Source organism: Esox lucius, chromosome 18 (assembly GCF_011004845.1).
Source record: "Esox lucius isolate fEsoLuc1 chromosome 18, fEsoLuc1.pri, whole genome shotgun sequence".
NCBI classification, from domain to species: domain Eukaryota; kingdom Metazoa; phylum Chordata; class Actinopteri; order Esociformes; family Esocidae; genus Esox; species Esox lucius.
Window position 1 is genome coordinate 27,848,938 of NC_047586.1, and position 25,957 is coordinate 27,874,894.

At 42.9% G+C, this 25,957-nt stretch overlaps 1 protein-coding gene across 2 annotated transcripts in view; it reads left to right on the forward strand.

The window, feature by feature from the left end:
- The window catches only part of rps6kc1 (ribosomal protein S6 kinase polypeptide 1), an 83,330-nt gene extending 57,853 nt beyond the window's left edge, over nt 1-25,477 (forward strand). Inside the window, exons 3-16 of one of the 2 annotated variants that reach the window (XM_013132644.3) lie at nt 16-136; nt 218-333; nt 457-550; nt 992-1,051; nt 1,147-1,572; nt 2,154-2,278; nt 2,391-2,489; nt 4,528-4,575; nt 5,055-5,187; nt 7,932-9,665; nt 10,778-10,867; nt 21,008-21,090; nt 23,382-23,477; nt 24,256-25,477. In XM_013132644.3, the coding sequence (XP_012988098.2) occupies nt 16-136; nt 218-333; nt 457-550; nt 992-1,051; nt 1,147-1,572; nt 2,154-2,278; nt 2,391-2,489; nt 4,528-4,575; nt 5,055-5,187; nt 7,932-9,665; nt 10,778-10,867; nt 21,008-21,090; nt 23,382-23,477; nt 24,256-24,357 (3,327 nt within the window). In that variant the 3' untranslated portion in view covers nt 24,358-25,477. The remainder of the gene's footprint in view (nt 1-15; nt 137-217; nt 334-456; nt 551-991; nt 1,052-1,146; nt 1,573-2,153; nt 2,279-2,390; nt 2,490-4,527; nt 4,576-5,054; nt 5,188-7,931; nt 9,666-10,777; nt 10,868-21,007; nt 21,091-23,381; nt 23,478-24,255) is intronic. The other variant, XM_013132645.3, reaches the window with a different exon arrangement.
- The last annotated feature ends 480 nt before the right edge of the window (nt 25,478-25,957 follow it).

Sequence of the window (25,957 nt, forward strand, 5' to 3'; positions counted from 1 at the left end):
TCGCTCTCTCGCTAGATCACAGTCTGGAAAAGGTACAGTGATTTCCGGAAGCTACACCACAACCTCTGGCAGCTCCACCGGAATCTATTTAGCCAGTCTGAGCTTTTCCCACCATTTGCCAAGGCCAAAGTGTTTGGTAAGAGTCCAGAAATATATTACATGAAATAATTAGTGTAATAAACACGTGTAAGTGTGCTAACTATGTGAATTTGTGCAGGACGATTTGATGACACAGTGATTGAAGAAAGGAGACAGTGCTCTGAGGATCTGCTGCAGTTCTCTGCTAACATCCCAGCCCTTTACAGCAGCCATCACATCCATGACTTTTTTAAGGTAAACAGGCGTGCAACATACACCATAGACCTCCGTTAAAGCTCTGAGCCGCCAACTATCACTAATAATCATCTGTCATTGCTCATTGGCCCTTTTTCTGATTGATTGTTGGTTGTGTTCCAGGGAGGAGAGGTCAGCGACGGCTCAGAACTCATTGGACCAGCTGAACCATTCTTGGACTTCTTGGCTGACAGCCTGTCAGACTGTGGCTCTGAAAGTAAGGTGGGACCTGGGGAGTATTCATTTCAGTTTTATCCATGGAGTTGATTTGAGAACTTACCATGGAAATTTACCATGGAAATGTGTTTTAGCATGTCCATCGCTATTAAGGGGTTCCTGCTTTTTACAGTAGTCAACACTGGGAGAATACCATCCTCATTGGCTTTTCCCTGATGATCACATGACTCCAAATGGACCATCATTAGCCAGTTCATTTTTTTGTGTGGGAGAACATTGACTACTTTAAAATGGATATAGCCTTAATAGGGCTGCAAATGTTCTCACTGTCTATGTCTACAGGTTGCACTGTGATTAAAGTAGCTGTTATTTAAAGAAAGGCTTGTGTCCAGAACACACACACCACCGCAGAATGGGTCGACCCCAGTGCTATTTCACCATCTCTATTTTTCCTTTATTACATGTATGTGTCTGTTTCTAGTTCAGAGAGAAAACAGTGGAGCAGATGATCTGACCGTTACCAGTCAGTCTGAATATGGAGGTAAGAATACTTATGTGACTATGCTTGTGTATCTACAGTCGTGTATTTGTTTTGACTATTCTGCATGTCTGTTCATCTATTTGTCTGCTGCCTAGGTCCATCCAGTGACAGTGACCTGATATCCCTGGCTGTAGACACAGACTCCCTGGCAGAGCTGGACGATGGCATGGCCTCAGGCCGTAATTCGCCCAACCAGCCACTGGGGGGCTCCAACTCTAACAACAGCACCCACAGCAGCCCATCTCTGCCCCACCTGCATGACCACCACCAGCAGCACACCTCCACACCAGTCCCTGGCTGGCCAGCACCAGACCCAGAGGGCAACCGATTCAGCAGAACAGGACTCTTCCCCTCCACTTTAACGCAAAGTATCGCTAACACTAAAGAAACCAAGAGAGATTACCTTGACAGGGCTAGTGAACGCATCTTATTGGCCGTGCAGAAGGAAGCAGAGCAGGATTACCAATCGTCATTCTCATATTACAGGAGTGGGGTGGATTTGCTTTTGCAAGGTGTTCAAGGTAGGTACATTATTGTCTTGCTGAAAGGATTTTTTTTTTGTGCAGTGATACTAGATTCTGTTATGAGGCATGTCTATTGTTGCTGTCAATAAAGACTGTTATTAACCAAACCAGCCCTTGAAATTTCAGTGACTGTGGCCTAAATTTGTCCTGCCTCTGGTGCACATATACCGCTGCAGCATGCATTTGAATCTGGCCCAAAGCACTTAAAAAAACTCCCAACTATAGCAAATACAATGTACATTTTATATCTCAATTTCTGCTTGGAAGAAGCATGTGTTGATGTTCTATCATCTGGCACATGCTGTGTAGTTGCCACGATGAGCCACGGCCATAATAGGGAATTAGACATTACGAAAATTGGGGTAAAAATAAAACCTAAATTATGGCTGTACTACATGAAACCATACAAAACATTTCTCTATTTTTCTTTCTCTTGGTTACCCTCTTGATCTGTCTCTCTATATTTGTCTCTCCTTTTCCTCACTTATATAAGTGTTTGTATGTTTATATGTTTATCCTGTTTCAGTTCATTTCTGTAACTTCCCTGAATTTCTCCTCCTTACTCTCCCCATCTCCAGGCGAACCCAGCTCAGCGAGACGGGAGGCAGTAAAGAAAAGAACAGCTGAGTATCTGATGCGCGCTGAGCAGATATCCAATCAGCATCTCAGAAACTGCATGGGTCAAGGGTCAACACAGACAGCGGTCAGTCGCTACTGCCTCATCGCCAAATTGGGATGGCCATTGTTGTAAATGACAGCATTTCTTTGTAAAGGTAATATAAAATCAATCTTATGCCAATGTCTGTCGATATCAGGTCATGGGGGATCAGTGCTCCACCCCCGCCAGCAGAGGGAACCGGCAGAGTCCAGCCGAGGAGCTCAGGGCCTACAGGGTACTGGGAGTCATAGACAAGGTCAGTCTGGGGTGGAAGGGGTTGATGGGCAATCATTCAGGATGTGCTGGTGGAGTGGAGAGTTCCATAAGAGGAGAGAAAGCCTGTTTAAATGAGCTGATGCCATGGGCGATTCTCCACAGTTTAAAACGATTACCTAGCCTCACCCAGGAAAGGAGACAAGGAAAAGAGGCCAGTGTGTAATACTCACTGGCTTGGTGGGCCGTTGGGGTTAATTCAACCTGAGAAATTGGTCCACACAAGGATTGATAGCAGGTTCCCACAACGTAAAATGCTTGTTTTCTGGTTTAAGGATAAGATTTAGTGTGAAACTGTGGATATTGTTTGTACTGTGGTTAGGGTTACGTGTTACGGCTAGGCTAAGTTTAGGCGTAAAGGTTAGGTTATTTATATTAAAGCTAGGGTTAGGTTAGGGTATTGGAAACATGTATTTCTGGTTTTTTAGTCCCTACCAAGATTTTAATAGGTGTGTGTACGCATGTTTGTGTGTAGCTTGGATGAAGTCCTGGTTGTGTTGGCTGCTTTAGACAGTAGTGTGTGTTGTTCAGGGTGCCACAAGGTCAGTTTAGGTTACTGGTCCTCTCAAACAGCTGCTGGCAAAGTGACTCCAGCACTGGACCATGAAATGACTTGGCAGGCAGGGCGGACATCGCACAACACAGAATCAATGGAGCTCAACACAGACCAGCGTCACAGCTCTATGAAACACAAGCCTCAAAAACGGAACATTGACACAGTACAACACACAACATGTGTTAGTGTTGTAGCATCACACCAAACTAAATCCCTTCAATGTGTACACCAGGGGTGGCAAATCCAGACTGCGGGTTGGAGCCCATTTAATTTGGCCCAGTGCAGATTTTAGAATATGTAGTATAATTTTAAATAGAAATTATTAGCACCGTTTATAAAGATGAGCATAAATGCTGTACCGGTTCGAAATGACTACTTAATTAACGATTTAACGTTATTTTTAGTAGAAGGCAGATAATTCTAAATATTATTATTTTCTGTACTTTGTACACCTTACAAGAATAACATTACTGAGCCTTTTCCAAATTTTCCTTAGGACATTGGTAGGAATCTCATAACATTCATCCAAACATTGCGAAGTGCGAATAACCAGTTAAACTGGCTATATAGCCAAAAGCCCAATTTATTTTCTTTGTGTAATTGTCAACACTATAAGAACTGTAAACAAATGTTTTGTAATACCTGCAATATACATTTCACAGATTTCAGTCTATTAGTATTCAGGAAATGAAGAACCCGGTTTATAATTAGGTTGGTAGCAATATTTTTTAATATTGACTTGTTTACGCACAACACATTAACACAATAAGGCACCAGTAGGAATTTGCTACATTTCTCTGAGCAAATCAAAATGAAGCCAAAAAAAGGCAATGTACATTTTCTTATTAACCTTTTTTTAGTTCCGGGATTTGAACCAGATGCCTTTCATTTACCGGCCCAGCACTCTAACCAGTAGGCTACCTGCATACCCAACAAGAACAACAACAATGGACAACGACAGGCAGAACACAGCGATTCTCTCCTCCTTCTCCTCCTTCCTTCTCTTACTTTTAATTGGGGACAGGGACAGATGGAGAGAGCTCCTAACCCCTGAGTCTCCTCCCTCCCTCCCTCTTTTCTCTCCCTCATCCCTGATGTTAGTGCCATAATTATATTAGTGCCCTGGCTAGCACTTCCACTCTGTTTACTCACAACTCCATTCATATCCATTTAGCCTGCACCTGTTTGGGCCCAGCGAGGGTCACAGAGAATAACACGTTCATGCGCACTCACACACGCACACACACGGCCACATATGTTCCAGCTCTCCACTGAGAGAGAGAATGGGAGAGAAATAGAGATGTCAGACAGAGGAGAAGGGAAGGGGAAAATAAATGAAGATGTCCTGAAGAAGAGCAAGAAATTATTTAAGTGTTAAGGAAGGGGGTTGAGGTAGAAGATTGCTCTGTGATGTTAATGCGTTTTGTCTTTTTAAACCTATCTTTTTAAATATCTTTTTCTTCAGGTTCTTCTGGTAGTGGACAAGAGAACGCAGGAGACCTTTATTTTGAAAGTACGTCATGCGGTGAACCGCTAGTCCTAACCTTGTGTTTCAGTCCTTTTTATCCACATAAGTGTGTGTAAAATTGTGTGTGAGAACGTGTGTGTGTGTGTGTGTGTGTGTCAAAGCCACCATGTGCTTTGAGTTTAATGGTTTCTGTGTGTGTCAGAGCCGCTAGTGTGACCTGTGTAATTGATTCTAATGGTCGTGTTGCTGTCAGCTTTCCTGCTCTGGGGCGAGACGTGTGCCAGATGCCAATGCACGGCACGGGCACAGACGACACACACATGTAAACACACCCCCACATACAGACCTCCGCTGAAGCATAGAATAGGTCAGAGAGGCCCTGAATGTGTCTTGATGAATACAGACCTCTGTGCAGTGTTTCCCCTTCGTATCTGTGTCCTTTCAACATTAGCCCGTCAACCGAACTGCATCACTTATCTCCTCGTCAACCTTGTGTCCTTAATCCCCCTCCCTCTCCTCACAAGGGCCTAAAGAAGAGCAGTGAGTGTGGAAGGCCCAAGCGGACCATCATGCCTCACTCTGTGCCCCACATGGTGCGCCTGAGGAAGTTCATAGTCTCAGATGATACAGTCTTTCTGCTACTGCAGTATGCTGAAGGTACGCGATTCATTCATCTTTTCTGTTTATTCGCCCTGTACTTTGCTTGTCCTTTCTGCCGGGCCATGTAAGCAGAGCCGGCCAAGAAGAGAGAATATCTCTTACTGAGTGATTGACTGACTGACTGACTACCCCTTAAATAGTGTAGTGGTTAGAGACGCAAAAGAAGGATGATCGAGTCTTGCTGCAGACATAACAAATTATGCATTACAATTTGTTCAGGATTGACAAAAACGTTGCTGGCTACAACCTTCAGTAGCTATGTTATAGTAAGCCTACAATAAAACTGTTTATGGTTATATTGCGACTATTTCTGGTGGATTTTTGAAGTACACGTCTGTGCATGCTTTTTGGGGTAATAACATATAGATCACAACCCCTTGTGCAGTAAAAGAGGTGGGGTTTCCACGGTTCTGTCTTTTCACTTGATGAAATAGTCTGTTATCTTCACCTATATTGAGAGTTATTGTATCAATGTCATTCACGAATGAAAGAAACTGAAATGACATTTGGAGACGATACAGAGCTAAACTGAATAGCAGCAGGCTGTGTGGTCTTGTGAGATTGTCCCTGCTCTATTTTTAAAAGGAAAAAATCAGTCATTTCATCATCCTTCAGACGTTTCCTTTCAGACCTTGTAAACAAAATGGTGGTTAAGACAAAATAAGGCTGATTAAAACTGACAGAGCCGTGCATCACCCTTCCCAAATGATCTGCTGCACACCTGAACCTCATTTTCATCAGTATTGTGATTGGTGGAGGTATGTCTGAGACAGTATGAGGTTAGAAAAGTGAGATCAGTTTTAAAAACAGTGTGGTTTTGGAGCTGGGCCATTTGAATAGGTGTGGTCCCGTGACTGTTCCCCTTTAAAAACAAATTAATATGCCATAGAAATGTGATTGGCTAGTTTAGCATTTCTTTTGGAGCACTAAATAATGATTCAGCAAGTGTTAGTGTTAGAATCCATGTCTCAACACATAAAAGCAAGTACAATACAGTATAGCTATTACAGTTGTGCTCAAAAGTTTGCATACACTTGGAGAATTGGTAACATATATAACATTTTTAAAGAAAACATGAGCAGGCAAAACACATTTGTTTTATGTCTTATGGGATTCATATTCAACTGTAGGTTATAATTGATTGGCACAATCATAAAACAAAACATGGCAATAAAGAAAAGAATGAAATGACCCCTGTTCAAAAGTCTGCATGCCCTTAGTTGTTAATTCTATGTATTGCCCCCTTTATCATCACTGACAGCGTGCAGTCTTTTGTTATAGTTGTCTATGAGGCCCCAAATTCTTGCAGGTGGTATAGCTATAACCGCAAGAGGGTCAACTTTGGCCTTGTGCATAGGGTGATTGTTGTGCTGGAAAGTCCAAATATGTCCCATGCGCACCTTTCCATTTTCCACTTTATAAAGTTCCAAGACCTTGTTTCACAGTTCTTTTGACAGTTCTTTTCTGCTCCCCATGGCTCAGTATCTAGCCTGCTCAGTGCATCCATGTGAGAGCTAACAAACTCAATGACTATTTATTCACAGACAATAATTGCAATTTAAAAAGCCACAGGTTTGGGAAAGGAACCTTTAATTGCCATTTTATCCTGTGTGTGTCACCTTGTGTGTCTATAACTAGGCCTAACATTCAAGGGTTTGTAAACTTTTGATCAGGGCCATTTAGGTGATTTCTGTTATCATTGTGATTGAAAAAGGAGCCAAACAACTATGTGATGATAAATGGCTTCATATGATCACTCTCCTTAAATAAAAGACAGGTCTTTTTGCATGATCAGTCATATTTTCAAAATCAATGCCAAGATTTCACAATTTCTACCAGGGTATGCAAACTTATGAGCACGAATGTATATCTCACATGATAAAATTAGACAACATTGTTGATAGGAATAATATTGATAGTTATATATCATGATATAGTCATTGACGACATAGTTTTGCAAATATAATAATAATAGTATAATTAATATTGCAATTGTTTTTCACTACAGAAATAGTAGATGTTTGGAAATGTAATTATCATAAGAATAGCATTATCTGCCGTTTCTGTACCTAAATATCGTGAGGTTCACGGCAGTTCCCAGCCCGAACAGACAGTGAAGTAGTAGAGAGCAGGCAGAGAGAGGCATTGACCTCAGTGACATTCTCCAGTCCAACATGTGGCTGTTTTTCCTCCTAAGTGATCAGGCTGCACCACTATCATTATCACCGCCAGCAGCACACACCCTATTCATTCTCATCACACACAACAGATGCTGTCCTACAATCACTCACACCACAGCTGGGCGTGTGTGTGTGTTTGTCTGTGTGTGGTGTGCACATCTTTGTCTGACAAGGACAGTATCTAAATTGTATCATGACCCTTTAGATTATTAAGTCCCCCGAAATGAAACAATAAAACCATTTTCACCATAATGTTGGTCTCATATAAACATAATATTTTTTACATTTATGTCATTTAGCAGGGACTCTAATGCAGACCCACTTACCTATGTTTACCCTTAAAACTTTTATTAGTTTTAGCTACAAGTATTTGAAACTATATTTTAATACTTTTTAATCTGTCTGTGGGAATCAAACCCAACCCTGTTGTTGCAAGCACAGTGCTCTTAACAACTGTGCTACACAGGACCATGTTATTCTTCTATGTACCTTTTGAGCAATCCACCTTGCCAACCTAACTGTTTTTAATTCTGGTCTCTCTTCTGTCTGTCATCTGTCCAGGAGGGAAGCTGTGGTCTCACATTGGAAAGTTTTTGCTTAACTCCAGCCCTGAGGAGAGCTGCGACATTCCTTTCATCCAGAAGAGCCACACCACGGCAGTACACTCTGCCCAACAAGCTGCTTCCGAGCTGGGTTTGGACTCTGGTAGCTCTGGGTCAGGGCATGGAGCTGGTTCTGGCTGTGGACTTGAGATTCAAGGGGATTCTCCTCGTGTCCTTCCCCACAGGAGTGCTCTTCCTCTTGGGCTGGTTGACCGCCTAGGGCCCCAGTCGGACTCTGGAGCCACCTCAGAGTCAGAAGAGTGCACTGACAGTTATCTGAATCTCTGTAATGAGTATGAGCAAGAAAAGATAGAACCGGAAGCCGTAAGTGAGGATGAAGGAAAGGGGGAGGAAGAGTGCGGTTCAAGGGGACAGAAAGCGTCATCGCTGGATATCACTATTGATGCAATAACCACTTCCTCCAGGACTCATTCGCTGCTTAGCAACAACAGCCTTTGCTCTCCAATCAGCACACAGGAGCTGAGTTTGTTCACTGAGACTGCCGTGGACAACAGCTGGCACTGCCAGGACAACGGGCTGGACCACAACAATGTTTTCAGCACATCGCACTTCCCTGCCACTCCGCTTTCGTTGGACCAGTCCAAACGCTCACCCATGGAGTTCTTCCGCATTGACAGCAAGGACAGCGCCAGCGAGGTGTGTCCAGACTTGACCGAGCCTAGGCCCAAATCAGACCCTTCGGAGCCCCTCCCCTACCTGTCCACCTCTGACATGGGCTCGGAAGTCACTGACCTGTCGGAGCTGGCAGAAAAAGCTAAAGGTCACAGAGGTTGGTTTGACCCGTGGGGTCCAGACTGCAGTGACCAGGGCTCCAATGAGTCAGTACCAGTCATCTCCTTTAAAGAGGCGGTGGTGGAGGACGAAGGGCGGCCCCCAGATCTCCTGGTTAACCTGCCTGGGGTCATGGCCGGGGTAGAATCAGGGCAGGTGGAGGTGCTGGAGGAGGAGCTGGTGTTGTCAGGGGTGTGTTTGGCCCTGGATGCTAAAACCTCCCCGAAATTCACTCAGCCGGATGTCCTGCAGCTCCACCATGAGCTGGAGGACGGGGAGGAGCTAGCAGTCGTGCATGCCATTCCCGTGGACATAGACACACCCTCATCCTCCCCTTGCACGTCTTTGTGGGATGATTGCGGCCTGGCCTTCTCACAGGACTCGAAAATTGACAAAATGGCTGCCACAGCTCCCTTACTCTCAAATAGAGACTTCCTCCCAGCAAGCGTGGTGTCTGTGGCTTTGCCCTCTTCCTCCAACACAGACATACCATTCACTGATTCGCTCGGCCCACTTCCTGAGAGACTAGATGCCAGCTTGAACCTACTTTTATACCCTGACAGTTTGAACCTGGAGGGGACAACAGCTGGTTCCAACTCTGGTCAGGATGGGACGGGGGCCAGCTCGGGGGCAGAGAGCGCGCTAGGCATTGAGTCCCAATCCCAGCCTGTGCCTCAGGTTAACTTGCTTGGTGTGGAGGACATAGGGGAGTCAGATAAGGACGTGTCAAGGCTGTTCGCGGAGCTAGACCTGTTGTCTGCCACTGCTTCGAAGGCCAGGATCCCAGAGGAGTTTGTGAAATGCTGGGCCACAGAGATGGTTTCTGCCCTGGACTCACTGCATAAGGACGGCATCATCTGCAAGGATCTCAATCCCAACAACATCCTTGTTAACAGCAAAGGTCAGGGGTCGTACAGGCTTTCTGATGGCTGTTATCACGTGGTTGGTCATTTGAGCCATACACTTCAAATGCAATTCCCAGTATTGGTGTAATTTACCCACTGAGTGTAAGCTAATTTAAGATTCATCACCACATACTCGCTAGTTCCGGTTATGGGCCTATGCATTAGTTGAAAAGGGTAGGCCTCAATCTAATTCCCACTTGGTTTACCAGTTGAAAACTTACAAAGCAAAGTGAAGCAGTCTCTCGGTTTCTTAATTTTCCTTTAAAGCTTCCTCTGCTAGAGGCCTCTGTCACCGATTCCCTGCCCTGGGGTTTCTCCTTAGATCAAAGGAAATGCAGTCTCCCACAGGCCCTCAAGCAACATCTGGGTCCAACCCATGAACTGAGCATGAGCGACCGTGCTGAGTTTGAGAGGCGAGCCATTACTTGGATGCTAGGTCTTCAAAGACCTAGACCATTCCACTCATACCTTCTTGTCTTAGCGCAGACTGACTCCAGTGGTTTGGGAACTCCATTTTTGTTGTACACTGACTGAGGCTAGATAATCTCTCACCTTTTCTGTTACCAGTCCCATTATCTTGACTGGACCTCGTTATGGCCACTTGTCTAATTAGCTGAGTGGATGTTTTGGCCTCTCTGTGTCTCTGTGCGTAATTATTGTTCTAAGGGGCCATCAGCGGCCTAGCCTAGTGCAGTGTAGTGCATCAGTCTGGCTAGCCCAGTCTAATGGCCCCAGCGAGCTAATGACACCATTAGTCCTAATGATGGCGCTAGCCGTTAGCAGCTAAACAGGAGTAATCACTGCTACTGGAAAAAACTCTGTTCGAGAGATTCAGAGCGGGAGAAGAGGAGGAAGGAAAGGAAAAACTTTTTTTTTTTTTTTAGAGGTGAGCTGTTATGTAGAAAGGGTGGGTTGAGGTGATACCTTTTGGGAATAGCAGAAGAGATTAGTTTGGGTGGGACCGTGTCTGCGTTCGTTGTGAGGTAAGTTAGGGTTTGACTACATTTTAGTTAGTATGGTCCGTAGGATTCAGGAGAAATAGGATGTTCAACTTGTTTTGAAAATACAGATGAGACGACTCTAGTCTTTCTCCAATCCTCGTTCCTAGGCCATGTGGAGCTCACATATTTTTGCAGCTGGAGTGACGTTGAGGACTCCTACAACAAGGAGGCCATTGCCAACATGTACTGCGCACCTGGTAAGAAAGACTGACACACACAAACACACACACACACACACACAGATAAAGGCATTCATTTGTCAAGTTTAGTCAATTACCTCTGTGCATCAATATTATTATTCTTTTTTGGTCCAGAGTGACTGTAGTCGTGAGTGCATACATTTTAATATTATTTTTTTGGTATTGACGCTACATAGGAATTGTACCCATAACCTTGGGTTTACAAGCACTGTGGTCTCTACCGGCTGCAAATGGTTAGAAAGTCTGCCTGTGTGAACATACACAGAGGAAGGTAGCTTAGTATTGCGACCTGACAGTCTGTAGAGGTTAATGTTATGTACAGGCGGCAACAGAAGTAGGCCAATTTCCCTCCCAACTCCCATAGCCACAAAGGCCTCATTCATACCAGAGCAAGGCCATATAAACAGTTCCCTGGAGTAGATCAGTATGTATGTAGGGCCTTTGGAAACTAGGTTTGTGGCAGTAGAGACAATTCTTTCATTTACAGATATGGTCTACACACACTGACTGACGGGGCAGCAGATAGGCTAAGGTTAAAGTGTGTGACCGGTAACCGGATGGTTGCTAGATTGAATCCTTGAGCCGTCCAGCTGAAGAATCTGCTGTGCTTTACTGTCCCAAGATGATTTACCTAATTGCTCCTTTAAGTTTCTCTGTATATTGCTCCTGTAAGTTGCTCTGCTTAATGACTTGAAATGTAAAATGTAAATGGATTTCATATTCAGTTGTCTTCGTAACATGAAAAGATTGGAACCAACATGTTCCCCAAATAATTAAACTTAGTTACCTTTATTAAGCGTCACAACTATGTTTCAGATATTTTTTTTTAGGAATTGTACTTTATAGTTCCCTCCTTTACTTCCCTTAACATGGCTTTAGTCCTCATGTTGACCAACGTTAGTAGTAATCTCCAAAGCGAAAACCTAGAATCAAGACTAGACATTGACAGCATTTTTATGCCTGCACAAAGCCTGTCTAACCAAGTACTAAATATAACTGCTTACATTTTTACAATATATTACTATGTAATTGAATTACACTGAAATTTGTATTTTCATTTACAAATGGTGAAACCAATATCTACACAACTAAAAGTTAAGTTATAGTAATTGTTTGACTTGCAATACAAACTAGATTTCTTTGTTTATCACCGAAACAATATCTAACAATTGGACCTGTGTACATTTAGTTACACGCTGGATGTAGTTGACAGGAATTTCCTGTAGAGGGTGGTGTGGGACCAGAATGCTGGACCTTGCAGTGTAACTGACCTCTCTTTTGGCCTTAGCGTGCCTGTTGAAGCCCTGGCATGCTGTTTAAAGGCTGATTGAACGCACTGCTATTACTTGCAAGAGTCCACTTCACACCCTTTCAACTTAACGCCTTTATGTGGGTGGGTTTGTGTGTGGGGTTACATGTAGTTATGTGACATAGATGATGGGTGAAACTGTACTGAAACAGCTGACAACATCAGACACATAGTACACGTTCATTACACGTAGCAGCCAATCTGCAATTACAAATAAAACTTTTATTTTATTGTAATTGTAGAACTGAGGTATGATATGAGTGGACTCCTGTTCTGTTCTACTCCGTTATGTAGTATATTGGCCCTATAACACCCGGGGGTGTTATAGGGCCAATAAACCACAGATAAGGGCAGTTCTTGTCAATGTCACTCAGTTACTTAAGCTTTCCCATTTCTTTGCTTCTAACAAATCAACTTTGAGGACCAAATGTTCACTTGCTGCCTAATATATCCAGGTTCCATGATAACGAGATTATCAGTGTTCTTCACTTCACCTGTTAGTGGTCATAATGTTATTGCTGATTGATGTATATCACAGCTTTATGCCAATCAGCAAATCACACATCCCCTCGTGCTTTATTATATACAGTATAATATACACCGTAGTTAACATAATTTATTTAGATAAAAGCTAACATTACATGCGTTTATTATTTCAAATGTGTCTGTGTGTGTTTGTGCGCATTTGTATCCCAATCCTTGTGCCAAAGCCAAAGGTATGAATGCAAAGCACATAATATTCCAAATGCACTGCCATCTAAACCCTAGGCAGGCCAGAGTATCACTGTACGTGTTTTAAAGCCCTCTACTCGAGATGGGAACACTGAGAGACATATGTCCAATTATCATGGACCTGAAGTCAGCAGGAGTTGTAAACAGCCGAGAGATGATTAAGCATCAGAGATTAGCACTGTAGGTCCTATGGACATTCTCATACTGGTAATTTATTCCAGACGGAATTGTGTGTCGGCTAAACTTTCATTTTCAGAAAGACATGACTTTTTTGTTGGGGTGAGTGTGACTACTACTTCTGGTTAGTTTGGTTCTATTGGGGAGCATGTGCTGGTTGTAGTAGTTGTGAGGTTCCAGTAGGGGGATTCATGCACTGTCTGAGTAACTTTGAGTCTCTGTGGTGGAGTCTGAAGTTCATATAATTGCACTCTCTCAATCTCGCTTTCTCTCTGGCTCTCTTCAACTGTTCTGTCTTTAATCTATACTTTGGAACTTTGTTTCAACCTACACTCTGGAACTTTGTTTCAACCTACACGCGTCATGCATTGTCTGTGTCACTTTTTATTTCAGTCTGTCCCATTTTCCTTTTTTTATCTCTCAGTTTCATTCAATATATTTCATTCAATCTCTTCTCACTGTCAACCCCCCTTCAGCCCTCAATTTCCTTCACACATACATACACACTTAGTTAGTTGGTTAGACCCCCACACTCCCCTTTGCTGCCCTTGTTATGTATTTCTGTTTACCCAGACAGGGTCAGTCACAGCTATGGCTTCATTCCTGGTGACAGATTTATGACTGTTTGCCAGAGAGCTAGCAGGGTGCCTGCTGTGACAGGGCGGTTAGTGTGTGGGTGTGTGTGTGTGTGTGTCGTGAGAGGGATACACACAAACATGTTTTCAGCACAGACACCCCCAAAAAACATAGGAGGGACTGGAAAAGTATTTTGTGTATTTTATTTTCTCTATTAATTGTTTATTTGATCTCTTACTGTGAGATTATACACCGATTAGCCATAACATTATGAGTGAATAACACTGTTAATCTCGTTTTCATGGCACCTGTCAGTGGGTGGGATATATGAGGCAGCAAGTGAACATTCTGTCCTCAAAGTTGATGTGTTAGAAGCAGGAAAAATGGGCTAGCTTAAGGATCTGAGCGACTTTGACAAGGGCCAAATTGTGATGGCAAGACTTCTGGGTCAGAGCATCTCCAAAACTGCACCCCTTGTGAGGTGTTCCCGGTCTGCAGTGGTGAGTATCTATCAAAAGTGGTCCAGGGAAGGAAAAGTGGTGAACCTGTGAAAGGGTCATAGGCTCATTGATGCACGTGGGGTGCAATGAATGGCCCATGTGGTCTGATCCCACAGACGAGCTACTGTAGCTGAAATTGCTGAAAAAGTTAATAAGTTAATGGTGGTACTGATAGAATGGTGTCAGAACACACCGTGCATCGCAGTTTGTTGCGTATGGGGCTGCGTAGCCGCAGACCAGTCAGGGTGCCCCTGCTGACCACTGCCGAAAATGCCTACAATGGCACTTGAGCATCAGTACTGGACCACAGAGCAATGGAAGAAGGTGGCCTGGTCTGATGAATCACATTTCCTTTTACATCAAATGGATGGCCGAGTGCGTGTGCGTCGCTTACCTAGAAAATACATGACACCAGGATGCACTATGGAAAGGAGGCAAGCAGACGGAGGCAGTGTGATGCTTTAGGCAATGTTCTGCTGGGAAACTTTGGGTCCTGCCATTCATTTGGATGTTACTTTGACATGTACCACTTACCTAAACATTTTTGCAGACCATGTGCACCCTTTCATGGCAACGGTATTCCCTGATGGCATTGGTTTCTTTCAGCAGGATAATGCGCCCTACCACAAAGCAGAAATGTTTTAGGAATGGTTTGAAGGACACAACAACAAGTTCAAGGTGTTGACTTGGCCTCCAAATTCCCCAGATCTCAATCCAGTCGAGCATCTGTGGAATGTGCTTGGACAAACACGTCCAATCCATTGAGGCCCCACCTTGCAACTTAAAGGATCTGCTGCTAACGTCTTGGTGCCAGATACTATAGCACACCCAGTGGAGGTCTAGTGGAGTCCATGCCTCGATGGGTCAGGGCTGTCAAGGTGGCAAAAGGGGGACCTACACAATATTAGGCAGGTGGTCATAATGTTATGGCTGATTGGTGTAAGTCGAACTGTAAACATAAATGCTTTTCAGTTGTTTTCAAAGTCTCCCAAAATATAATCACAACAAATGCATGGCAAGTGGGAGTTACTTATCAATGTCACCGATCACTGTTTATGCTTCAAGTCGACCTTTACATTTCTCTCTTTTGGCTGTCTTAAGTTCTCCCCATTGTATTCAGAGCTGAAGTTCTGAAACCCAACGTCAGCTGTGCCAGTCAGAATGGGTAGACATTTCTAGTTGATGCGTGATAATCTTCAGATTCTCAGGACCTCCTCTCCTCACTTCCTCCAAAATCACTTCCCCTTTGAACAATGGATGTCAGTTGGTTTTGGGGAAGTGGAGATGAGAGGAGAAGAATAAAAGTTCCTCCTGGCCTTAAGAGAAATAGGAGAGATGGCATTTCTTAAACAACTGATTGTGGGAAAGGGAACTTATTGAGGAAGTTATTGTATGTTCTAAGTCTTGGACATCACACCTGGGCTCCAATGTCTATTACCTGGCTTTGCCTTTTTTATTTGTTTTATTTATTTATTCGTGTAATCGTTATTTTTCCAGTGAAGTTGACTGAGGGAATGAATTGGCAGGTCTGTTGGAAGCTAGGTATATTTAGGAGGCCTTGAATATAGGGACAGATTGGCAATTTTGTAACAATGTCAGGGTACCAAAATGGTATGAAAATGTGGGCACTCACTGATGTATTCAGTCTAGATAACTGCATCTGCTAAATAACTTAATTCTGAATGTTAACCCCTACCCTTTCAGTAAGTGATCTTTAGTCACCACAGAGAGTAAGGACAGCTGTTTAAGGTCCCATCCAAAAGACAGCACTCTATTAAGGGCAATATTCCCAATCCCTGGGGCTTTGGGATCACCTTAGATCAATGTTTGAGATATATATATATATATATATATATATATATATATATATATATATACTCACATGTAGCAGATGTTCTTTCATGTGTAGCGCAATGCTTGTTTTGTTTCCTAGACAATTTGCAGTCAGTTTAAAAAAGTAATACAGTATAAAACAAGAGGTTTACTTAAGAGAAATACACAAAACAGGATATAGTAATATAAAAATAGAAAGTGACTAGTGTTTGCAATTATTAGTATTACAGCGTTGATTGAATGCTTGTTAACGACTGTGTGTGTGAGTGCGAAAGGATCTCGAAGGTGCATGTTAGGGTGCAGGGCAGATAGACAGTTTGTTTAACATTCTGTTGGCCTGGGGGTAAATTATTATTTTCAGACTCTCTGTCCTGGTAATAATGCCCCTGAACATTCTCTGTCTGCTAGATGGTATCCATTTAAACTGACATCGGTTTGACCATGGCTCGGGTCGTGTTGTGTAAAGCCACATGATAATATTTGTGGCTTTATTATAATTTTTTACATAAACATATTTATTGTTATTTTTTACCTCCTTCCCCAGAAAATTATTTGGGCAATGCGTTTTCTCAGGAACTCGCAGGTGTTAGACATTCCACAAGAAGTTGCTAGTGCACAATGTGCTAAGGCCTGCCCAGTCCGACATTCAACCCCATACAGGTCTGAGCCACTTTGTACTTCCCTCTACTGAAGTCTGGAGCATTGTCCTTGTTCCTTAGACAAGATTCATAATCCTGATTGCAATAATGCCTCTGTAATGCACCGACTTTGGACACTGCTTCATTCAGGACCACCCCTTTAATGACCTTTCTGCTGCTATAGGTGGAGAGAATGCCCTGTCGCTGTATTGACATCTTCTTACTCTGTAAAGTGATGTGATCACAGACAGAGCAGCTGCTGTACCAGACGCCGAAACAGTCTGAGAGTACGCTCTCGATGTTGTAGTTGTAAAGGTTTGGAAATGTTTGCTGGGACATGCTGAATTTCTTCAGCTGCCTGAGGTTAAATAGGTCTGCTACAGCGTTTGTCAAACACTTCTGTCTCATCAGCATACTTAATTGTTGAGTGATACCCTGCCACGGTCATTTTTGAAAAGGGACTTCATCGGGGAGCTGAGCATCAACATGGAATGACCTTTTGTGTATTGTAAATAATAAAAGATGAAACATCTGGTTACTGTACGAGTTGGTTTAGTTAGTGGCCCGTGTCCTGTGAATGCATGTGCTCACTCCTCGCTCCCTCTCTTCTTGCCTTGCTCTGACAGCGATAAGTGTAGCCAGCTCGGCTGTCCTCTCCCTGCAGCTTCTTAGACATTAATCCATTGTGATGACAGTCGACCTTGCTTTGAGATTTGTGTGTGTGTGTGTGTCTGTGTCCAGGATTTTCGCCCCCAAGCTCAAAACCACCCAGGTATCACCAGTCTGTTCAATGACGATCTCTTCTCCTTGGCTGTCAAAACAGTGGCCATGGGGTGCCCTGAAGACCGTTTGCAGAGTTGCCCCATGTGGGCACTGACTGGATGCTCCTTTAGGGGCGGCCAAAGCAAGGAGTATCATACCCCTGTCTGGGGCTCTCTAACCTTGGCTGGAAGTGAGCTGCACAGCCCTCCCCAGAGCAGGAAAGGTGATGGGGGGGGGGGGGGGGGGGGGGTTTGGGGTCATTGTCTCTCCTCCCCAGCTGAGGAGCCTGGTTGCTGGGTGCAGATGCTCCAACCCATGGGCCCCAGCCACAGGGTTACTAGGCTCCCTCTGGAGAGGAAAGTGGACAGACACAAGGGGCCATCTGGTGCCCAGTGGAACAGTATTGCACACCCACTAGTGGCCCCCCAGCCGACCTGCCTGTCACTCCAGCTGTGTGTCCGTGCTTCCCTAACCTCCTCTGTGGTAGTGAACCAGAGGCCTGGAGGGGCCAGATAGAAATATAGAAGCAGAGAGAGAGAGAGGGATGGGATGGGAGTTGGGGTTAGCGGCCATGTTCACCTTCACTGATTCTTATATGGAAACCTGAGGGTGACCTCTGGGCTTTTCTTCTGGGGTGTTTTGAGATGAGAAATTAATATTTTTAGGGTATGCTGTTGATTTTTGGAATGCCTGAAGACCTGCCCATAGCCGCATTGGTAGGGCTGTTGAGCCTACTGCAGCACCTTCTGGTAAATGTAAAGTTGCTCTGCATGTGTGTGTATGTATGTATAGTGGGGAGAAGAAGTAATTGATACACTGCTGATTTGGCGGGTTTTCCTACTTACAAAGCTTATAGAGGTCTGTAATTTTTATCATAGGTACACTTCAACTGTGAGAGATGGAATCTTTAAAAAAAATCCAGAAAATCACATTATGATTTTTTAAATAATAATTTGCATTTTATTGCATGACATAAGTATTTGATCTCCTATCAACCAGTAAGAATTCCGGCTCTCACAGACCTGTTAGTTTTTCTTTAAAAAGCCTTCCGGTTCTCCACTCAATTACCTGTATTAACTGCACCTGTTTGAACTCGTTATCTGTATAAAAGACACCTGTCCACACACTCAATCAAACAGGCTCCAACCTCTCCACAATGGCCAAGACCAGAGAGCTGTGTAAGGACATCGGGGATAAAATTGTAGACCTGCACAAGGCTGGGATGGGCTACAGGACAATAGGCAAGCAGCTTGGTGAGAAGGCAACAACTGTTGATGCAGTTATTAGAAAATGGAAGAAGTTCAAGATGACGGTCAATCTCCCTCGGTCTGGGGATCCATGCAAGATCTCACCTCAGGGGCATCAATGATCATGAGGAAGGTGAGGGATCAGCCCAGAACTACACGACAGGACCTAGTCAATGACCTGAAGAGATCTGGAACCACAGTCTCAAGGAAAACCATTAGTAACACACTACGCCATCATGGATTAAAATCCTGCAGCGCACGCAATGTCCCCCTGCTCTAGCCAGCGCATGTCCAGGCCCATCTGAAGTTTGCCAATGACCATCCGGATGATCCATTGGAGGAATGGGTGAAGGTCATGTGGTCTGATGAGACAAAAATAGAGCTTTTCTGCAAAGGGGACAGGACGACTGCACCGTATTGAGCGGAGGATGGATGGGGCCATGTATCGCGAGATCTTGGCCAACAACCTCCTTCCCTCAGTAAGAGCATTGAAGATGGGTCGTGGCTGGGTCTTCCTGCATGACAACGACCCGAAACACACAGCCAGGGCAACTAAGGAGCTCCGTAAGAAGTATCTCAAGGTCCTGGAGTCGCCTAGCCAGTCTCCAGACCTGAACCCAATAGAAAATCTTTGGAGGGAGCTGAAAGTCCGTTGCCCAGCAACAGCCCCGAAACCTGAAGGATCTGGAGGTCTGTATGGAGGAGTGGGCCAAAATCCCTGCTGCAGTGTGTGCAAACCTGGTCAAGAAGTACAGGAAACGTATGATCTCTGTAATTGCAAACAAAGGTTTCTGCACCAAATATTAAGTTCTGCTTTTCTGATGTATCAAATACTTATTTCATGCAATAGAATGCAAATGAATTACTTAAAAATCATACAATGTGAAAAAAAATTACAGACTTCTACATGCTTTGTAAGTGTAATACTTGTTCTCCCCACTGTATGTATGTAATACATACTGTGTGTGTGTGTGTGTGTGTGTGTGTGTATACAGCTCCAGAAAACATTGAGACCAGTGCACCTGTTTATTTCCTTTCCAAAAAAGATGAAATGGAAAGTTTTTAGTGGGGAACCGAAGCATTCAATTTAAAGTGATCTCTTAATTCTAAACCTTCTGTTCTTCACTCAAAACCTTCCTTTTTGACTTTTTTGGAAAGGAAAGAAAAAGGTACAGTGGTCTCTTAATTTTTTCCGGAGCTGTATATGTGTATATATAAATATGTTTAATCCCCCCATGTTTAATACCCTCAAAATGATATTACTGTTCTCTGAACTAAATGTTTATATAGAACGTAGGATATAGCTGCAGAGAATGAAAAATGTCTTTGGGTTACAGTTTTATCAGAAGACTCACAACTGAGGTCTTAAGTCAGACTGGATAGGCCACATCACGCACAAAAAAAAAAGCTTATTGCGTTGTGGCTGAAGACACTGAAGTAGTCTGTAACCCTGGCATTTCATTTAGTATTACATAGCTTGTATATTGTAAGCATTATTAAGGCTTTATTTTTATGGTCAGCTGGCAAAATATCTTCCACTGACATACCTGAAGAATTAAATACATTTTAGTCAATTTGCAGAATGGCTTATAGTAGTATATTATTTCCATACTTTTGCCATGTGGGAATTGAAACCACTGCCCTGATTTTGGAAGTGCCATGGTCTTACCCGGGACCTTTTATGTTTTTTATACGTCCCTTGTCGCTAGGAACCTATGAAAGATAGAAGATACAGGACTGAAAACAGGACGGCCTAGAGATTAGGGAGGTTAAATAAAAGGCAGATGGAACACAACAGAGAAGGAAATGGAGGGAAATGTGGATAGAGACATGCAATAGAACTGTAAACGCAGTATGTTGTGAGTCTGGTTTGGAAAAGCATGTCTGTGCGTGTGTGTGTGAGGTCAGGTCATGCAGATGGTGTGAAGTTGCAGCACAGACGGTTTCCTCAATTTGACTGCTTTTTTATTATGCAAATCACCTCTTTACGAGAGAGAGACACACTTGGCTCCTCGTGGGTGTGTGTGTGTGTGGGGGGGGGGGGGTGTGTGTCTCTTGTGTGTTAATGCAATAAAATATTAAGTAGTTGTAATTTTGTAGTCCTATTGTGTGGAATTCTGTGCTGGTGAAATTTTATGAAAAACTCTTGACTCCATTTTGAGAAAATGTTGATTGGTATTTATATTTGGTGTTTATTTAGCAGATGTCTTTTCAAATTAGTTTTACCTTAACACTCCTCTTATAAAAATGTTTCCTGTTGTCCCTGTCCTTGCTCTGTCTTTCTATATTTTGGTATTCCTCTGTTTCACATATAATTTTCTTCTTGTAGTATTCTTCATGCTCTCCTCTCTTCTTTGTTGTAGAGGTGGGGGGTATCGTTGAAGAGACCGTAGCTTGTGATTGGTGGAGTCTTGGGGCCATCCTGTTTGAGCTGCTCACAGGCAAGGTAAGAATATAGCATCAAAGTGTTTTTGTGTGTGTTCGATGGATGCTTGAATGTTTGTGGGGGCAGTGAAGACATCTGTGTTGTAGTATATTCTGGCTCTTGCTGGCACTCGCTCTGGCAGGCTGGTCACGTGTCTTTCTCAGTCAGGTTTGTGTGTTTTTTTTCCAGAAGTTGTCCTGAGGTGTTTGGTTGTAGGTGCGTCTTGGCTCCTACCCTGTCTCCCTAGCCGTGTAGTTGTGCGATTGTGTGTTTTCGTGTGTGTGTATAGAGTAGGGTGTTATTTCGAGATGTCTTTGTCTAGGTGCGTCTTGGCTCCCGCCTCTCCCTCGGCTCTCGACCGGTGCCAGGGGCAGCGGTGTGACTTTCTCCCCCCAGCCTGGGCTCCATCTGCTGGGGCAGGGGGTCACCTCTCCCTGGGCCCTCTCCTGGCTCTCTCTCCCTGGATCAGGGCTTGGGTGGAGGGGAGAACCCACTCTCAGGACTCCTTGGGGTTGGGCTGACTGACCTTTGATCAGTATGGGAGGAGGGAACGAGGGGTGGCTCTCTTGATGAAGTGCTATGGCTCTTCCCGGGTCAGCAGAAGGCCTGACGAGCAGTGTGACATCTCGGATCAGTGAACAGGGCTGTCTTCTGGAGCAAGTACACATATGTTTCTGACCAGTGCATAACACCTTAAACTTTTAATTGTCCCTAGAGATGGCCAGTGGGAATGTTTTCATCTGAACTATCTTTATGGCCCATTTCTAGATGAAACAGAAAGACAAGTTGTACATTTGTTTTAACATTGTGAATACACATACAAGATGAATTTTGGTGATATACTTGAGGGTTTATAACACTACACACGTGCGTACACACAGACAGGCAGAAACACACACAGAGGCTCTCTTGATCCTTGCAGGATAAGATCTTGCCCAGGGCGATCTTGACTGATGCCAGGATCTGAGCCATATCTCCTGCTGCATATGTTAGAAAGAGCAACCGATCTAACTGATTAACTAACAGGGTTTTTCCCTGCTAATCACACACACAAACACATACAGTTATGTTATCATCTGGTTTATGTTGTCTGTTCCAACATTTGCCATTAATTGTTTTTTTTTAAGACAAATCTCAGGGGCTTGTTACAGTAATTCTGGCTACACACACACGTGCAAACATGCACACAGTTACATTACCGCCTGCCAGTCCGACTCTCTTTGCATAAATGTTGAGCTCCCATTGTTACTTGTGTTTGTATTGACTTCAACAAAATAACAGTTTGAGCAAGGTTTCCCTCCCCAGTACCACCCAGTTCTTCCAATAACCTCTCCCCCATGTGAAAAACACATTTCCATTAGATCACAAGGGAGAGCAGCAGCCTAGTGAAATCACACTATTGTTATCATCTTCTCTGATCAGTATTATTTCAGGTGTTTTCTCTTTTCGCTGTTGACTTTTATTTATCCAGAGAGGTTTTTCACTTAATGGGTGGCTGCTGCCTCTGTGGCTTCATGCGGACTGGTTACTATTTGTTGATTTGAATCCTTATTAGCTCCTGCTCGAGCATCAGAATTACAAACCCCTTCATTCGCTAAGCTTTAGACCTCTGCAGAGTTTTACTTGTGCTGCTAGTGGTAGACAAAATACAGTCAAACATTACATAATATTGACTTTAAGTCAAACATACATTTATATACAATACTAATTCCTGGTGTCTGGCGGTAGACAGTAGTAGCTTTTGCAGGGACTGAAAAAGATAAATTAAAATTAAAATTCTTCACTGTTTTTTGAGAGGGGGTCATGCAAAGCTGGTGGGTTTGTCTGATGTGAATCTGGGAGACCGAGGTTCTGCTTGATCTACTTGAAAGTATGGCTTAGCTACTTTGAAAGCAATCCACATTAAGTTTTCATGCCCCTTGGTTTTTGCAATGGCCAGCAAGTCTCCTAACATCGTGATTCCCTGGTTCATTTTTGGCAGTTTGTGACTCTGGTGATTAATGTGTTTAATGGGAGCTGTAATTGTTTTCACTTGAGGATAAAAATGCTGGAAGTGAAGCTCCGTGGAGACCACGTGTACTTCAAGAGCTAAACAACCTGAACGTGTTCAGTGATGTGTTCAGTGTGTTCATACATTATGAGGTGAGGTTTGCTGGAAACATGTCCTGCAAAGCCTTGTGAACATACAGAGAAGTAGTGAAGTGAATCCAGAATTCAGTGGTGTGTATTAAACTGAGCGGGTCAGGTTTAAAACATCTCATTCTTTGGCATGTTTGTGACGGTGTTCAACGTTTGTTTATCTCCCTCCCCAGTCTCTGCTGCAGTGCCACCCCACTGGTATCAGTCGCCACACGGCCCTCAACATCCCAGAGTTTGTATCTGAGGAGGCCAGGTCTCTATTAGAGCAGGTCAGCACACCTTTTTAGTTTATTTATTTCTGTGATAAATATTGTAGCTACTATTAATCTTTGTTGTCTTCTCATCTATCTTGATCTGTTTTTGAGTGCATCGGAGTGCTAGTTTTTCCGAAGCATTAAATACTGCATTAAAGGGATAGGTGTGGATTTTAGCACTGAAGTCCTTTATCTATGTTCCCGGAATCACATTTACTTGTGGATACAGTTTTGATAAAATCAACAGTATGAATTCATTTAAGGGTAGTTTGGTAGAAAATGCTACCATTTTGCCATTGCCAAAATCCTTAACTATAACAAAGTCTAAAATTCTCTGGCTAATTCCTCTGTTCAATCTAAGGCAATCATTCTTATAGAGCATGTGATGTGTTATAATAAATATACAAAAATGTCAATTGAACATATAAAGTTTTGGTCCCATGTTGCCATGAGCTGAAATAAAAATTCCAGAAGTGTTGTGTTCATATACACAAAAACACACTTTTTTTAAAACCAACTAAGAGAACTTTTGCCATGATAACCCATCATAACTTTAAGTTATTTAATTCCTATGGTATTCCAATGACTTACAGCCGATAGGCATTCTGGATTTCAACCATCTGGTTTTTTATGAGTATGTGCAGTAAACTTATCATGTCAGGATATATGCAAGTTATGACAGTGTCTCACAAGAAGTTAGCTTTAGTTTACAAAACCATTCTTGACACTCACCAGTTTTCCTCAACCACTTAAGCGTTAATAGTGTTTGTTTGTTTTCATTCTTTGGGTGTAGCTTCTCCAGTTCAACCCAATTGAGAGGCTGGGGGCCGGGGTTGCCGGAGCAGAGGACATCAAATCACACCCCTTCTTCGGCAATGTGGACTGGTCCAAATAAGCCCAGTGCATTGTGGGAGAGTGGAGGTCAGAGATGAACAAACGTAATGAGCTGCTGATGTAGGTGAATGTGTGCATGCGTGCGTGTGCGCACACGCACACACACAGTCAAACACAGTATTTCCACCAGATGAGACCAGTGCCAGCATGTGAACAATAAAATACTAATATGTTGGGGACGCTTCACGTCATGCGACGGTCCATGGACATTTCTTTTTTCCTGGTTTTAAAAATGCATTCTCGGGATATTTATTTTTTGGCCACTGGATGTAAAAGTGCTGCTGTCCAGCCAATACAGGTCCCTGAAAATTGTGTACTATGTCATGTATCCATCAAAACGTGCCCCAAATCATCAAATAAATACTTATAGACTATGCTTGTATAGAAATGCACTTCAAGCCCAAAATGGGTGATTTTTCAAAACTTGTTTGGTCCCAGATTGCATCTTATTTCAAACAACTCAATTTCAAATGTCCTTTAACATTACAATTTCCATACATCAATATAACAATAGATTGCATTCTGTTTTCCTCCAACTAAATGCATGCGCAAACCAAACACCTGTTGCCTAAATACTAAATCTAAACACATGATTGGTCATATTTGTGTCGTTGGCATGCTGCGCTATCTTTATTGCTCATTGACCCATAGTAGACTAACTTAGCTGACAGAACTGGGGCCAAATTGAAAGCCTAAAAAAGTATTTATTTGCAACTTATGTAGAAATTTGTAAATTGTGATTGCTGATACTTATGTACAAATTGAATTGGAATTTCAAGAATCGTCTAAGATCGTAACATTAATCTGTCTTAGGTATAATAGTTTATTTTGTTAATCGACTTTGCACATGCTATATTAAAGACGCTATTCTGACAAGGGATAATTATTTACAGTGAACATGCTTTGTACAGCAACTACAGCCTTTGAATATGGGTGAATATTGGTTGGATTATGGTCCGCTAGTGTTATTTTTTTGGGGGGTCGCCGGATTGTTTCTGCAAAAGGTTAAAATGTTTTACCCTTAGAAACCCACTGTACTGTTGATCAATCTTTTTTTGTATTTGATATTAATATATCATGAAATAACAAAAGTATTGAAAAATAAATAATTGTTCATGTAATGTTTTCTTATGTTCTTTGTTGTGTTACTAAAAACTCCCAATCTGCATATTGTCAATTAGTCGAAGGTAACTTGTAATGTGATTTATATAATCATCTATCTTACATCTCAAGTCTTATTAGAGCCCATTTTTTAAACAGTGTGATATTTTTTCATGTAATTAATCATCCTGAAAGTCTCATTGAATGTGAAGCTCAACAAATCCACTGAACTTGCTTTGCAAAATATTGTCAAATTGGTACAATGACCTTGTGGTCGTTTTTAATAACAATATACAGTTGTGCTCATATGTTTGCATACCCTGGCAGAAATTATCCAAAGCCTTGCAAATGCAATCAGTACTGTTCAATCATTTATTAAGAAGTGGAAGATTCGGGGGTCTCTTGATACCAAGCCAAGGTCAGGTAGACCAAGAAAGATTTCAGCCAAACCTGCCAGAATAATTGTTCAGGATACAAAGAAAACTCACAGGTAACCTCAG